Source organism: Lygodium microphyllum, chromosome 25 (genome assembly GCF_053477565.2).
Source record: "Lygodium microphyllum isolate KBCC chromosome 25, Lygodium_microphyllum_v1.1.10, whole genome shotgun sequence".
NCBI lineage: Eukaryota > Viridiplantae > Streptophyta > Polypodiopsida > Schizaeales > Lygodiaceae > Lygodium > Lygodium microphyllum.
In genome coordinates this window covers 110,990,393-111,007,315 of record NC_141159.1, presented here as the reverse complement: position 1 = coordinate 111,007,315, position 16,923 = coordinate 110,990,393, and the positions used below count along the sequence as shown (strand labels likewise).

Below are 16,923 nucleotides of genomic sequence, written 5' to 3'. Positions count from 1 at the left end.
ACCAATCTAGATTCCACAAAGTGAATAGGACATCCAATAGAGACCACAAACCCTAACTCACAATTATGAAAAGCCTAAAATGTAAATGGGGTGCCACCTAAAGAAGGGGCATAATTCTAACCCTAGTCTTGGCCTATATAGAGATGGGAGATCTCAATTGTATTTACTGTTTTGGTGCATCCATCCTGTAGAAGCTCTATCATGCAATGATTGAACCTTTCTATTCACTTCTTCTATGCTATCATCTTATCTCAATTTTTGAGAATGAGGGAGAGAGAATGTGAGAGGTGTGATGAGTGAGGGACTATCATCTTATCTCCATCGTTGAGAATGAGGGAAAGAGAGTGTGAGATGTGTGATGAATGAGAGACTAAGGATAAGTAAAGCTCTATATCTTTTTCTTACTTTTCTTCTTCTTCTTCTTCTTTTTCTTCTTCTTCTTCTTCTTCTTCCCATCCACAAGAGGACTGAGTTCCAAATTGTGTGTGAGGTTGTGAGACTAGAAGAGAGTGACGAATCCAACACAGTGAAGCTCTTCTCCTTCTTCTTCTTCATCTTTTTCTCTCATCATTGGCATACTTGAAGATGGATGCAAAGGAGCACCAACATCAGATTGTGTTGTTTGGGTTGTATAACCATCTTTGAGCCGTTAAGCTTTTGGACTATCACACGATAATGTATGATAGGTGAGTTTACCACACCTCAAAGCTAATCTAGTGTTCTTCCTTTCTTGGGATAGAGAAGAATGTATAATTAGTGAAAGAAGAGTATCAAGAAGACAAGGTGAGAGATTGTGGCAAGGTGAGTTGTTTCTTTTGTTTGAAAATTAGAAACCCATATGATGTCCAGATTGTTATGTGTTTGGCCCAACCTATTGGTTCCATTGCCAAGACAAAGAATAGTGCAATGATCAAGGTTCTCACACTCCTACAATGTGATAAAATAGGAGGTTTTTCTGCTTGAGTGTGGATGGGATCAATGGGGTATTGATCGTCGATGCTCACAATTCTCATACTCCGAAACATGTGACTAGTTTAGGAAGGCCAAATCCAAAGGTTCTGATTTGTTGGATTGAAATTGGAAATTTGGATTTATTAGAATAGAAAAAAACACAAAACTCAAACTTAGAAGCATAATAAAACTTTAAAAAACATAAAATGCAAAACTCAAAACTTAAACTCTTCTTGCTTGAACAAATCATGTGATATTGCTATGGATGGAAGATATTGCATGCTTGTTTGGTTATGTGTGCATTGAATCAAAAACAATACAAAAATACGAAAAAGCACAATGTAAAATAGCAAAACTCAAAACTCAAATCTCAACTCTTCTTATTGAGAAATCCATGCATCAATATTACAAATGGAGTCTTGCTTGTTAGGGTCGATTGATAGTGTATACATTGAAGGAAGAAGAGTGAGCAAAGCCCAGAAAATGCAAAAGCACAAAACTCAACACTCGCACTTATCTCACTCAAGAGTTTGTGTGATATTGTGGTTAAAAATATATTGTGCATATCATAGTTGTTTGGTTATATGTGCATTGAAGGATGGAAAGTGATCAAAACTCCCTTTAAAAAAAGTAAATTGGTTAGTTGTCTCTTGTTGTCACACTGTGCATTGGTTGATTACATTTAAGTCTTGTTGCTTGCTTTGATCTTGCTTGACACCTCTCCTATTGTATTCTTGCACCATGTAACTTCACTCTTGTACTAGACTGAATTGCACTAATAGATCACTCTTGCACTACAAGATCACTGCTGTCACACTACAACTTCATTGTTGTACTAAAAGATTACTCTTGCACTAGAACCTTACTCTTGCGCCAGATCACTCTTGTATTAGAAATTCATCTTGCATTGGGCACTCTTGAACTAAGTACTCTTGCACTAGCACGCACACCCTTTGCACACCTATCATCCAATTGCACCCACATACTTGTGCTCTTTTCACATTTTGAATTTGGGCATCTTGACTTAAGTGTTTGTAACAAAGAGACATGCAATGATGATCATGGAAATGGAAAAGCCAAATTAACCTCAAAATCCCAATTAGCTTGATTCAGGGCTTTTAGCAAGTACAAGTTTTCATGTCATTGTTAACCTACTCATGATTGCACCTTGGATATTGCAATAGTATATGCAGATGTTATTAACATGAGTTGCTAGTATTAAAACATTGTGAAATCGTAATTTAAAAATCCATTTTTTTGTATAATTGTACTTTTTAGTGGAATTTCTTTTGTGCAAATGATGTGTTTTAGTGATATCACGATATTTTATATGTCCTTGCCCAGCAGATGGGAGAGCCATGATAGAGTCATTATATGGCTTCTTAAAGTAAAGAAGCACATGCATAGTTTACAACCACATGCATGATAATGCCTATCTAGTTGTTGGAAATGTAGGATAAGAACACCATACAACTTTGAGCCTACCCTAGGAAGTATAGTGCATCCAAAGGAAGACAAACTTTAGGAAAATTTGCCCTAGAGAGATGGTGAAAATTGACCCAAACCTCGGGCATTACATTATAGCAACAATTGGTCAACAACCTTTGAGGTAGGAGAAAAGAATCAAATAAGAAATGTAAATGGTGCCTTGAAGGTCTTATATGATTGCCTTGGAGAGACACTAATTGGATCTCTCCGGCATTCTTTTTTAGGTTACTCATTCAATGGGGAATCCGGATGTGAAAGGGCTACATGTAGGTGTTGGAGAGAGAGAGAGAGCGAGCGAGCGAGTCGCGGAGCCTAGTGATACCTTGTTAGTTAAGCATGATTCCAATGAGGTTGGTTTCAGCGTTGGGCTGATTTAGGGTGGGTTGGAAAGGGGTGTAGACTATATAGTATAGTCTAGCGGCGGCAGAGGATGCCTCCGGCAGTGGAGGTGCTGCTACATTTGGCATTCATTAATGGAGCGGTGGTCGAGGGCAGGAGCTGGGGCCGCGAGTCAGCTGCGGCATGGAACTGGTTGGCTAAGCAATTGGTGGAGAAGAGGGAGGAGGTGCGGAAGTTGGTCTCGCCGCCCATGATGGGCATGGGCACGCCCACCTTGACGGGGTTACGGAAGCCGGGACGGTAGGTCTGCCCCAGGACGCCATCGACGGAAGGCGAGAGGCCTCCGAGGAAGCTGAACTGCGTGTTGAGGTGCGCGAAGCAGTCGTCTGCGGGGAGGCCGTATCCATGGACCCTGTCCTCCTCCCGGGTTATAGGCACCACCTCCACTGCTACTGTCATCAGGCCGTCCACCGACACCTGCACGCTGTTCGTGTCCCCGAGCCTCTCCACCCTCACCTCGTCCATCGGCGCGCTCCACGTGGCCCCCGCCCGCTCCTCCACCTGGACCGCCTCCCCGTCGTACGTGAACTCCAGCGCGTCCACCTCGTCCCGCCACGCGGCGGTCTTTCGGGCGGAGACGCTGAAGGTGTGGCCCTCGAAGAGGATCCCCAGGGCCTGCACCCACGTGAAGTCGCGCGTGCGGCCAGCCGGGCGCAGGCCGATGAAGTGGGCGTTGATGTGGAGGGATGGGTCCGTGACGAGGCAGAAGTCCTCGCCCGCCTTGCCGTGGAAGTAGAACATGACGCCGTCGCCGCCGACGAAACGCGGGTCGTAGCAGACGGAGGAGTAGCCGTGACAGTTAGGCTTGCGATCTGTTGCATACTTAAACATCGTTAGGAGGTTACAGACATGCACAGAGAGAGAGAGAGAGAGAGAGAGAGAGAGAGAGAGAGGAGAGAGAGAGAGAGAGAGTGTGTGTGTGTGTGTGTGTGAGACGTTTCTCAAAGGCTATCGGACCACATCAACCCATACATTGAAGTGTATATCTCTCATCACCAAGGTAAAAGACAAGCTTAGAAACTAGATGCTGGGCGATACTCTAAGTAAGAGCATATCTATTATACAAATGTAAATGATACTATTAACAAGGAAGAAAAAAGATAGAAATGCTCTTTCCCTTGTTGATGTATCTCCCTAGGTGGAATTGTAGCTTTGTGTACTAAAGCGGCCTTGGCATCTGCCTCATATGGTATTCAATGATAGCCTTGTTGATGTGGGTATCTAGATCTCTTCTCGAGAAAATGTGGGCAACTCACTAACTATGTGCCATCGGTAGAGACTATGTTAGCTTTACTACTTTTCGATTGTATGTGTATTCTCGACACGTTGAGCTCCTCAAACCACTCCATATCTTCATCCAACCCCAGGTACCATCCTCCAACTACAATCACCATAGAGCATTACAACACGAAATGCATGGGCAACTCACTAACTATGTGCCATCGAGAGAGACTATGTTAGCTTTACTATTCGATTGTATGTGTATTCTCAACAAAATGAGCTCCTCAAGCCACTTCATATCTTCATCCAACCCCAGGTACCATCATCCAACTACAATCACCATACAGCATTGCAACACGAAATGCATTCGTGGCTCACATGCCGCCTCATATCTAGCCTTGTAGGTGCAATCCCCACCCCCCATGCCCCCTCATATCTATCCCACATGCCATCTCATAGCTAGCCTCGCGAGTGCAATGCCCATCCCCATCGCAACAACCGCCATCTTCCACTCCAACAAGATATGTATTGGTGACTTCCTACAGTACGACACCTTGGAGCTCGTGATGCTCTAGGAATTCAACACACGGGGATTGTGGGGAGCGGGGGGGGCAAGAGTGACTAGCTCGTGATGCTCTAGGAATTCAAAAGGTGGGGGGGGACGAGAGAGAGATCCCCTTACGCTTGCAGGAGGTCTGGCACTTCCGCGAGCAGTCCACAAAGCACTCGGAGGCGTGATATTTGGTGTGTTGGCGCTTCGGGCACTCACGCGGGCACTTGAGCTTACGGAGAAAGCACCGGTTCTTGGCGAGGCACCGTGCCTGGTCCCTGGCGTAAGGGTTCCGGGACTCGGTCACCATCACGTATTTGGTGGTCTGGGGATCCACGCCATATTTGCCAGGGTCCTGTTTTGGTTTGGGCTTGGGCTTGGGCTTGGCATAGTCGGTTTGGTCATGCGCCGCCCCGAGCTCGATAGCCAACGAGAGACCCAGCGACAGCAAGAAACAGAAGAAGAGTTGGCGCGCCACCGCCATGTCGGACCTTATGGCTGTACTATCAGTTTATAAGTCGTAAACGGATCTCTCTCTCTGTCTCTCCGTCTCTTCGCACGTCCGTGCTCCGAAGTCTTATACCCGTCGCTCTCTCTCGAGGGGATCGAATATAATGCTAAGTCAACGGGGCAACACCTCTCGCACTTCCTCGTTCGTGAAGGCGACTAACCATGTGCATTCATACATATCCACGGAACTACCCGAATTCAGTGCTACAGTTTTGTCTAGGCCAATCGATACCGATAGTACAGATAATACTTGGAGGACATCAGTACCAGGCAAGTGCTCCCACCTCTTAAGCGTAGATGATCATGGAGTTCGACCATTCGCCCGTGCTCGCTGGCTAAGGGTGGTAAGATTCGCTTGCAACGTATTATTGGGCCCTGCTCGCAGAGTATTGTGGGCATTTTTTTAATGCATTGGATTCGCTTCAACATCTGCGATCTTTTTCTGTAGCGTAGGTGTTTGAGGTAAGATTTTATTTACAAGCTCGCATCATCGAATGGCTCAAATGGTTTTTGTGGATTTTCTTTGTGCTGCATTCTAGATGGGTGGGAAGTTAGGTGCACCACTATGGGCCCATTTGCCCTATTTCTTCTAGTCATATTCCTTAGGCCACATTCACATATATCCACATGCGAGCCTTTCCCCAAGTAATAATGGGCAGGCAGTGCTGTTTTAAGAGAAGGGACGAAAATTCATTATATAAGAAGTATTGCACTTTTCCACACATCAAATCTTGAATGGCTTGTTGGAATGCCAAGCAGTTTTGAAGTGCAAAGCCATTGATTGAAATCCTACATCCCACGTATTTTGTATGGCTTTGTGAATGGATGGTATGGACAACCCAGTCAGAATTTAAGTGCTTTTAAGTGCAAAGCCATGGGTTCGGATTTGGCATCCCACACATTTCATTGGGCTTCATAAGGATTGTGGCGTGGACATGCTAATTAGTCTTTTTGTCCCCAAGGACACTAGTTTTTATGGTCCATCACTCACCACATCAAATGCATGCCCCCTAAGAGTGAGGTCGCCCAAGGGTGAGTGGGGGCAAACAACTCAAAACGCTTTCTCTACTCACCTTAAGGTCACACCACAAGGTGAGCCAAGGGATGAAATTGAGTGACATGAATTAATTATGATAGCCAACATACCACTCACAATGAAAAGAAAGGAAACATTATTTGATTGGCTCTACGTCTACCTACTTGGTTCTATTAGCTAATGGGAGAGCCAAACTTACCTTCACATAGGGAAGGGCAAGAAGTGAGTTTTTTGAGCGAGCTTTTTTTGGCAAATCCTCTATTCTTATTTCACATAGTTCACTTATTCCAACCTTAGATGTATCCACCTCCACTTCCACTTCCACCAATGCCGCCGCTACCGCTAGCTTTACTACCATCACTATCTTTGCCACCACCTTTACTCACACACACACTCTCTCTACATGTAAGTAGCTCATTCCCTCTGTCTCTAAATCTCTCTCTCTCCTCTCATACAACACTTTCTTAGTCTCTCTCTCACACACACACACACACACACACACAAATTATGCCACCTGTCTCACCATCACATCTACCTTTCTCTCTCTCTCTCTCTCTCTCTCTCTCTCTCTCTCTCTCTCTCTCTCTCTCTCACACACACACACACACATTTGCAATACAAATATATTTGTGCGGGTACTAGAGGTTTGACAGAACTTGTTTTACAATGGATTATGACATGTGTCACAGCAAATAGTTCGCTCTTTACTTGTAAATGGTTCTCTCTCTCTCTCTCTCTCTCTCTCTCTCTCTCTCTCTCTCTCTCTCTCTCTCTCTCTCATATTAATAAGACAAAATAATTTCTACAAGTAGTCCAAATCTAGATTTGTATTACATTTACCCTTTGTCAAGTGTACTATTGTTTCACAAACTGATAGACAATTATAGTAAAACATTATCATAAATTTAATCATAGCTAACTAAAGTGAGGTATGTTTGCATTTTTTCAATAAAATAAAATATATTTGCTCTGAGAATTAGCAGAGTCTTTGCTTTACTGGTCACTATGGGCAACATTGGAAAAGTTCTATTTCCAAATGTGAGATGTAGGTTCTCTTGGGTAATAAGCATTGGTTGGTATATAAACATGTCTACATTTGCATCTATTCCAAACACTCACTAAACATTCTTCTTTATACATAGCTCTAACAACCTCATTAAATATTGGTTGAAAAACAAAAACTCATTATTAAAGCTTGCACATTTGTGGATTATTTTTTGTGGTGGCAAGAAGGAATATTGATTGTTGAAAACAAGTATAAATTTGATGCTCAATCAACATGCTTAATGTGTGTGTGTGTGTGTGTGTGTGACCATCATCTTGATCTCTCATTGTGTATGTCTTTGCTAACTTGACATTGTGTTTTTGTAATATTAATATTCATAGAATATAAAATATAGTTATACTTCTTTGAACTAATTATATGTTTGTACAAGTGTGTGTGTGCGTGTTAAGACTTTCAATATGCACACATAAATATATGGACACATACATATGTATATGTATTAATGAGAGAAAGGGAGAGAAAGAGAGATTTTAGTAACAGTAGTTTTTGAATAAGAGAGAGAGATAGAAACAAGATTTTAATGAAACACACACATGTGTGCATGCACACACACACACACACACACACACACACACACACACACACACACACACACACACACACACACACACACACACGCATGCATATAGAGAGAGCAATCAATAGGTTTGTTTAGTATATATTATAGAACTAAAAACATAACTGCAAACATTATTGCTCATACAAACTCTAATCCACCTTGACTAAGTAATTCATCAATGGTTTGCCTAGTCTTTAAAATCAAAAATATATTCTAGATGCTTTGAATCCAGCGAATTTTAATTGGAAGGGTTTTAAGGCTCAATGGAAGAGAGTGAGATATAAAATTAATTGTTGAATGAGAGTGAGAAAGGAGATAAAAACAATTATTGATAAGAAACAAGAAAGAGGTGTCTTTTTAAATATCACTGATAAGAGAGAAGAGAAAGAAATCTGAAAAGTAGTTTGGATAGATAGGTACCTTTTTCAAATTAATGTAAGAGAGGCCCAAAACTAGTATTGTAGTATTATAGCCCCCCTTCTTTGGCTTCAAAAAATTCTAGTTGCCTATAATACTATCTTAGACCCTCTCCTACATTAATAGCCTTGGATCTTTACACACACACACCCCCCCCCCTCTCTCTCTCTCTCTATACTAAAATATTATCTTTGGGCCTTTCTTATATATTTTTATCAAAACACACACACACACACACTCTCTCTCTCTCTCTCTCTCTCTCTCTCTCCATGTGGCTTTAAAAAATTCTAGCAACTCTCACCTATAATACCACAATACTACCTTTGGACTTCTCCTATATTAATAGCTTTGGATATTTATCAAAATACATACACACATATACTTTCTCTCTCTCTCTCTATGTGTGTGTGTATGTGTGTGTAGCTTTCAAAAAGTTTTTTAACTTTCTTATACAATACTATATTTGGGCATTTCCTATATATTAATAGCTTTGGATCTTTATCGACATACACACACTCTCTCTCTCTCTCTCTCTCTCTCTCTCTCTCTCTCTCTCTCTCTCTCTCTAGCTTAAAGCAATTATATCAACTCTCTCCTATAATGCTATAATACTACCTTTGGGCTTCTCTTACATTAATAACTTTGGACCTTTATCAAAATACTCTCTCTCTCTCTCTCTCTCTCTCTCTCTCTCTAGCTTAAAGCAATTATAGCAACTCTCTCCTATAATGCTATAATACTACCTTTGGGCTTCTCTTACATTAATAACTTTGGACCTTTATCAAAATACATTCTCTCTCTCTCTCTCTCTCTCTCTCTCTCTCTCTCTCTCTCTCTCAAATTTCCCTATTTAAAAGTTTTTGGCACAAGTACAATTAGACTAAAAAGTCACATTGTGACTATAATTTTAATAGTATAAAAATTTTTAGAATCTTTGATAAGGTCTTTATTTTTCCAAATATACAATGCAAAAGACAATAGCCATTATACATTATGCTAATTATTATTTTTCTATGTTATGAGATTTTTTTTCTAAAAGAGAGGACTATTTTTTGTTCATAAGGTTCAAACATTTCAATATAGTTCATTCAAAAAGTCTCAATCTATCCCAGGGGTTCCATTAGGGTTTATCGTATGGTACCACGTGAGTGTAAGGGAGGGGGTTATTTAAGAGAAGGAATGTACATTTTATAAGGTAAGGTCCCATAAATAGGGGATAGATAAGTGATATTTTCATATATTTCTTGCATGCAGGTGACGTCTCCTTATTACTAATAGTGAATCCCCTGTGCAATCTATTATGTCTCACATTAAAATATCTCATAAATACACACATAATTTGGTATTCTTAGCTAGTACTGATTTTTTATCTCTTCTCTCTCATCAAATATTATTTTAATTTTTTTTCTCTCTCTCATTATATATATATATATATATATATATATATATATAGACTTATACTTTCTCTCTTAACTCTATTGAGTCCTAATGACTCTAGAGAGAGAGAGAAACACATAGAATTACAAGAGATACACATAGTGAGAAATGAAGATAAGGGCCATGCACAAACACATACACACACACATAGAGAGAGAGAGAGAGAGAGAGAGAGAGAGAGAGAGAGAGAGAGAGATGCATATACACATGCACTACTTAATTTATTGCTCAGTTAATAACTAAATTACTAATCATTTTTAGTTAATTACTAAATAAAAATATTAAAAAGGGGGAGAGAGGGATAGAAATGAATAAGAGAAGGAGACAACTAGAGTGAGAGAGAGAGAAAGAGAGATTATGTGACTTGCTTTTACTTTTTTATCAGTCGTTGAGAAGGGGGTTACTAGCAACTTGTCGAGAAGAGGGGATGAAAAAATTGTTTATAAGTCTCTTCCATCATTTATTTGAGGGGACTTAAATTTTTTTCGCCGAATAGGTGGTTGCTAGCAACCCCTTCTCAATGTTTTTTTTTTCACAATTCCTCTATTTTTTTTTCATTGAACATGGAGTTGTTAGCAACCTCTTCACAGTAAAAAAAAAAATCATAAGTCCCCTCAGAGATATGGAGGCAACTCATGAATTTTTTTCATCGAGAAGGGATTACCGACAACCCTTGTCTAGTGATAAAAAATTTCACATCCCCTTAGGGAGATGATGGAGGAGAGTTGTGATTCAAAGATCTCTCTCTCTCTTTCTCTCTGTTCAGCAAAAAAATATTCACATCCCCTTAGAGAGATGATGATAAAGTCACATAATCTCTCTCTCCCTCTCTCTCTCTCTTTCTCTCTCATGTTTTTAATGAGAAAACTACTACAACATTCAAGTGGACAAATATTTTTTCTTCTAGTTCTCATGGGAGATAAAGAGAATTTTAAACCAGATGATGATATTGAGTCTCAGAAGTCATACAAGTTAGTAGTATAGAGACTTCTCTATAAGTATAACTTGGTATCCTTCTGTAGAAGTATATTTGCAATGATATCTTGTTGATGTGTTCTCTATATGTAATAGAACTATGAATGGTAGGTTCATGTATGGAAAATTGGAGAAGGGAATGTTGCAAACTTTGATAAGGAAATGTAGGGATTAGCTGCACCTAAAGGAGGAGTAGCTCATATATAAGGATCATCAGTGGAATGAGAAGGTGTACCAGAGATGTCCTATCTTTCCCTCGACTACTTAAAGGTGAATTTCCCTCCAATGAGAATGCATTATACCAACAATACTCGAAGAAAAAAAGGTACAAGAGACATAATGATCCAAATTCCTAGTAAATAATTCCACATGTATTCTTTGGAATATGTCACACTTTTGTGTCTTCTTCTAAAGAGAATATGATTGATCGTAGGAAAGTGGCACCTCTAATGCATTTGCTATTGTAACTCATTCTTTTGTAAGAAGTCATGATGAAGCCACAATTTCTGAAATGTTTTGATGGTTTTGATTGGCCATGCTTTAGCCTTACAATGATATTATTTGTAAATGATAGGATAAAGAAGATGCAGTGTAACCCACCTAACTCTTTTATATATCCATTTACATTGCAAGAAAATCCCATGGATACCATCCTTTTCAAACATATGCCTCCCTATTTGATTGAGAAAAATTCCTTGAATACCATCCTTTTGGAATACATGCTTCCATGTTTGACTAAGCTAGCAAGTTTTCACGAGGGACTCTAAGAGTTTGTTAAAGAACACCCATTTTATCCTCTAGCAGTGGACCTAGATTGAAATTTAAATATTTTCATTTTCTTTGCGTATAGTAGTTCACTAACTTGCAAAAGTATTTTTGGATTTAGTATATTTTTGTGGTTTTTGTAGTAAGTTCGTGTAGTTTAATGTGCAATATATCAATATATTAAAATATTAGATCATTGAAGTTTGGAGTTTAAAATGAAGCTTGAAAGGAATAATAGCTACAAGTAATGAAGCAAACTGAGCTATATTTTACAAAGATTGTGAAACAATTGTGAAGTCTAATCAAATGAGAAAGAGAGAGAGAGCACAATGTGCAACTATAAGTGGACGTGTTTATAGTTTGCTTGTGTGTGCATAATTAAAGTACTAACACATCAAGATGAAATTATTAAATATGTGCAAAGAAGGGAGAGATGAGGGATGCGAACGTAAATGCCGTGTGATATCTCATATGCATGTGTAATTAAACTATTAACATCATGATAATATTATCAAAGATATAAACATCAATAAGTTAAGGAGAGAGAACAACTAATGATATATATATATATATATATATATATATATATATATATATATATGTATGTATGTATGTATGTATGTATGTATGTATGTGTGTGTGTAGAGAGAGAGAGAGAAAGGAGAATCAATTGTGATCCTGATGAGGAGGAGGAGAGTAAGATGTGGTGGTGTAGTGGTGGTAATGTTATTAATGGGAGTGAGATGTCGATGGTTGGTCCCCAACATATGAGGAGAGATAGAGCAGAATTAGTTGTGGCTCTAATGACGAGAGGGAGAGTAAGATGTGGTGGTGGTGGTGGTAATGTTATTGATGGGAGTGAGATGTCGATGGTTGATCCCCAACATATGAGGAGAGATAGAGCAGAATTAGTTGTGGCTCTAATGAGGAGAGGGAGAGTAAGATGTGGTGGTGGTGGCAATGGAGAAGTAGCATTGGTGCTTGACATATGCCCAAAAGAAAAAGAGGACCAAGTGGACTATGTGGAATAAAACTCAATGATGCCAAAAGAAGCTTGCTCCAAAACCTCGCTTCTCACACGCACTTCCTTCACACCACTAGTATGATGTTGGCATGTTGTTTTTCATTGGTGCCAGAAGGGTAAGTGTGGGGTAAAGCTCTCCCCACTCACCTTGGTAACCCTGGGTGCAATCAAGGGTTAGTAGGGGGAGTGGGGTCCCAACTCCCCATGTTAACCTTGGGTATGACTAAACTCTAGGTTCTCTTGCATCCATATGAACACAAATGTGGCCTTAGTGGGCCAATACAATCTATATGCAACTCTATATTATCTTTTTTATAATACGAAAGTGAATCTAGGATTTGTCCTCTTCATTCTTCTCTTTACTAAACTCAATCCTACCAAAATTGTAATTTTAAAGAGAAGAAAATAGACAAAACTTGAGGGGATAGAGGTTTGATTAACCTTCTATCAACCAATAACATCATATTGGGGAATATGGGAATTTCCCATAAGTTTGGGACATGTGGTCAAATCTTTGGATTTGTCATAACTTGAACACTATAACTCCAAATTGAGCACTCTATAGCTCAATAGATTCCATTTTTCAAGCACTTTCCAATGATAGGTTACATCATATGGTTTTGAGAAACTTATGGGCATGTTATCCGGGTGCCACCTTTTTAGTATTCAAAAAATGGGAATTGGGAGATTCCCAAACTCACTAATATTGTGTTCAATGGTATAAGTTTGGCTACTCATATTTGTATCGCAAGCTATCTCTCAGTTCACTTCCTAATTCATGGATCATTCAACCGCATGACTACTCATGTAGCCAAGTGCCTCTAGTCTTAGCCTAAACCTTAAAGAATTAGCTCTTTGTATATTGTTTACCAATTAACCAAGATATTGTGGCATATATGTACGTGAGAGGTGAGTTTTAGAGCCATATTTTGAAGCAGAAAAGAGCCCAAGAGGTCATAAAAGAACGTTTTTCATGCAAAATGAAATGGTTGTGGATCGATGAGCTAAAAGTTTTCTAAACGGAGTTCAATGCCAAGAACCCAATGCAAGTCTTGGTTTGTCGATCAGATTCTATTTGTCCCCCCATTTAATCCCTGTAAGGTTTGGCGTTATGAAGTAGCTATGTGATTTGGGAGCTAGAAACTACATGGTGAAGGTTAGCTTTATAGATTTTGATGTCACAAAGCTAGCCACCTGGATGGATCTCGAAACTGAGCTCGTTTGCCCTGCCAAAATGGAAAAAACCACTTTGCCAAAGTGTGAAATCTCCAAACATGAACCAGATCTTTTGGGGACTAAAGCTTAAGCATGGCTTAAGCTTAGAATTGAAAAGATGCGATTTGCACGAAATGTGGGGGGGGGGCAAAGGGGGGCACTGAAGATCTGGGGACTAAAGCTTAAGCATGGCTTAAGCTTAGAATTGAAAAGATGCGATTTGCACGAAATGTGGGGGGGGGGGGATAGGGGGGCACCGTTTTTTTTGGCACCCCCAAAATCATTAAAAGTTTGATTTTCTTGGCTGTTGATCATGAGGAAAATGCTTAGGGCAACGAGTTCCTCAATTTCCTCTCCATCTATCACTCCAAGCTGATTAGAAAATGATGCATTAATTGAAGAGATCGGATTTTAGTCTTTCTCTCTCCTCTTGTAGTATGTTCTCATGGATTAGTGTATGGGAGAAGGGGGTGGACCAAGATGAAAGATTTTGATGGTGTGATGATGCTAGAGTATAAAGAAGTGTAAATTAGGGTTGGATGGATTGTGAGTGGCATTGACGAGTGTTAGTAGAGCACGTACCCAATTTCAAAATATGTATGTCATAAAGGTGTGATTTCATGAGTAAGTCATATATTTCATCGTTTTATGCTAAATTTTGGTTGGACATGGTTGGAAATGATTGTATTTTGTAGCCAATGTTCTGATTTATCAGTCATGTTTAAGTAATTATGAAAAATAGTCATATAATAATTTTATGCTAAACACACAAAACTTGATGCGTTTTTTGGGTTTTGTAATGTTGACTATGATGTTCCTATGGGTTGAAATATGATAAGAAAATCATTATTGGTAAGGTCAATCAATCTAAATCAATAAATCAATAAATATTAGTATTTTTTATAAATAAATAAAAATAAAAAAAATAAAAATAGATTTTTTATATCTAAAAAATAAGAAAAAATAATGTTTGCAAATGTATGGTAAAGCTGAACCATGAGGTTTAATCTCAATTCGACCCTATCTCTATGTTAAAGTGGGTTTTTATTACTTTCATAAAAGAAAATTGCGCCTTAAACCTACCAACGAATGCATAGCTCTAAACAATAGTGAGAAGGGGATTTTTGAGTGTTTAAAATATCCAAAATTTTGATGTTTTATGATGCATGTTATATATGGTTCATTGTTTTCTAAAATTAAAAGGGTGTACTAGCACAAGAAAGCTTGGTACTAGCACTAAGCAATGAAGTAATCACATATCAGAAGAAAAGCATAAAAGGAACCATCTTTGCACTTTCAGGATGCTAATTGCTAATGAATAAATTTGTTTGAGCATGGTAGTTATACAAAATTGCATTGCATGCATCATATGGTATCATATCCTGGATGCATAGCAACTGTTTGTATGAGTGATGATCTATGCTGAAAGTGTGAGGTATCCTAAGTTGTAGGATTAGAGATTCTCTTCCTTGGGGGATATTCGGTGAGGTTTATCTATTATCTCCTGGATCAATCAATTGAAAGAGTGGACTTTCTTTCGAATGTGTTATATGTTCAGGGTGTATCTTGGGGCCAATCCCTGAGAGGTGTAGGAGAGCCATAGTGGAGCCATGGTGATCAACCGAGGGGTGCTCCCTTTGTGTGTACTTACACAATATATAACACCAATACGTTTAGGGACTCCCTCTAAGGAGTGCGGGAGAAAATATTTATTGGATTATAAAAATGTACAAATGCAAAGTTCTTAGACGTCCTGCACGAGGCCATGTGGGGTGGTTTGAGATGAGTAGTAGAGGCCCATCTAGTCCCATAAAGCCACTGTTGGGTCCATTTTAGGTCCCGATAGTAGGCAGTGCATTTGTCGAGAGCGGCTAATAAGTGGAGGTTTTCAAATCTCGGTCAATAGGGACTAATTTATTAGTGTATGACAAAAGGAAGCGAGATAGATCCAAAAGACTATCAAGCCGAGCTTCAGAGCAAGAAAGATCTGAACGGGCTAGATAAAGGGCCAAAATTATTAAAAGAAATTCTCCGCAAAGGAGTGGTCCAATATCCCTACAAAAGGAAAGGGTCTTAGCAACCCTAGTCCTATAGATAGTCCTTTAGGAGAAGGAAGTTCTAGTACTTCTCCTCTTCCAATTAGCCAGCCCACTTCAAGTGGAGTAATAGTTTCCATGGTGCAACCTCCTTTAGCAAATCCGGTTGTTATCATGGCCAACCCATTGCAAATCCAGTAGGAACGCCAGACTTGCTAGCCTTAGGGTTTCCTCTACCCATTTTTAATGGGTTAGTAGAGGAAGATGCATAAGTCTATATTAATGAATTCGAAAAGTTAATGTTTAGGTGCCGAGTCCAAGATAAAGGACACTTGATACTATTATACAAATGGTGCCGCCACCGCTAGCTCTACTACCATCACTATCTTCGCCACCACCTTTACTCACACACACTCTCTCTCTACATGTAAGTAGCTCATTCCCTATGTCTATATCTCTCTCTCTCCTCTCATACAACACTTTCTTAGTCTCTCTCTCTTTCTCTCACTCACTCACAAATGATGCCACCTATCTCACCATCACAACTACCTCACACACACACACACACACACACACACACACACACACACACATTTGCAATACAAATGTATTTTTGTGAGTACTGGAGGTTTGACTGAACTTTTTTTACATTGGATTATGACATGTATCACAACAAATAGTTCACTCTTTAGTTGTAAATGGTTCACACACACACACACACACACACACACACACACACACACACACACACATGTACACACACATTTATAAGATAAAAACAATTTCTACAAGTAATCCAAGTCTAGATTTGTATTACATTGACCTTTGTCAAGTGTACTATTGTTTCACAACTTGATAGACAATGATAGTAAAATATTATCATAAATTTAATCATAGCTAACTAAAGTGAGGAAGATAGGACGTCTCTGGTACACCTTCTCATTCCATTGGCGATCCTTATATATTTTAGAGAGAACTACTAATGCGTTGTTAGAGAGAGAGAGAGAGAGAGAGAGAGAGAGAGAGAGAGAGAGAGAGAGAGAGAGAGAAGAGAATCAATTGTGATCCTCATGAGGAGGAGAGTAAGATGTGGTGGTGTAGTGGTGGTGCTAGTGGTGGTAATGTTATTGAGGGGAGTGATATATCGATGGTTGATTCCCAACATATGGGGAGAGATAGAGAAGAATTAGTTATGGTTCTAATGGGGAGAGGGAGAGTAAGATGTGGTGGTGATGGTGGCAATGGAGGAACAACATTGGTGCTTGACATTGCCC

At 39.4% G+C, this 16,923-nt stretch overlaps 1 protein-coding gene across 1 annotated transcript; it reads right to left on the bottom strand.

Moving 5' to 3' along the window:
- Positions 1 to 2,561: 2,561 nt before the first annotated feature.
- On the bottom strand, positions 2,562 to 5,172 carry LOC148014622 (uncharacterized). Its single transcript, XM_087667285.1, has 2 exons — positions 4,742 to 5,172; positions 2,562 to 3,650 (listed from the first exon to the last, which is right to left on the bottom strand). The coding sequence occupies exons 1-2, from the start codon at positions 5,091 to 5,093 to the stop codon at positions 2,854 to 2,856; spliced, it is 1,149 nt and encodes a 382-aa protein (XP_087523411.1). The 5' UTR covers positions 5,094 to 5,172; the 3' UTR covers positions 2,562 to 2,853.
- Between the last annotated feature and the right edge of the window lie 11,751 nt (positions 5,173 to 16,923).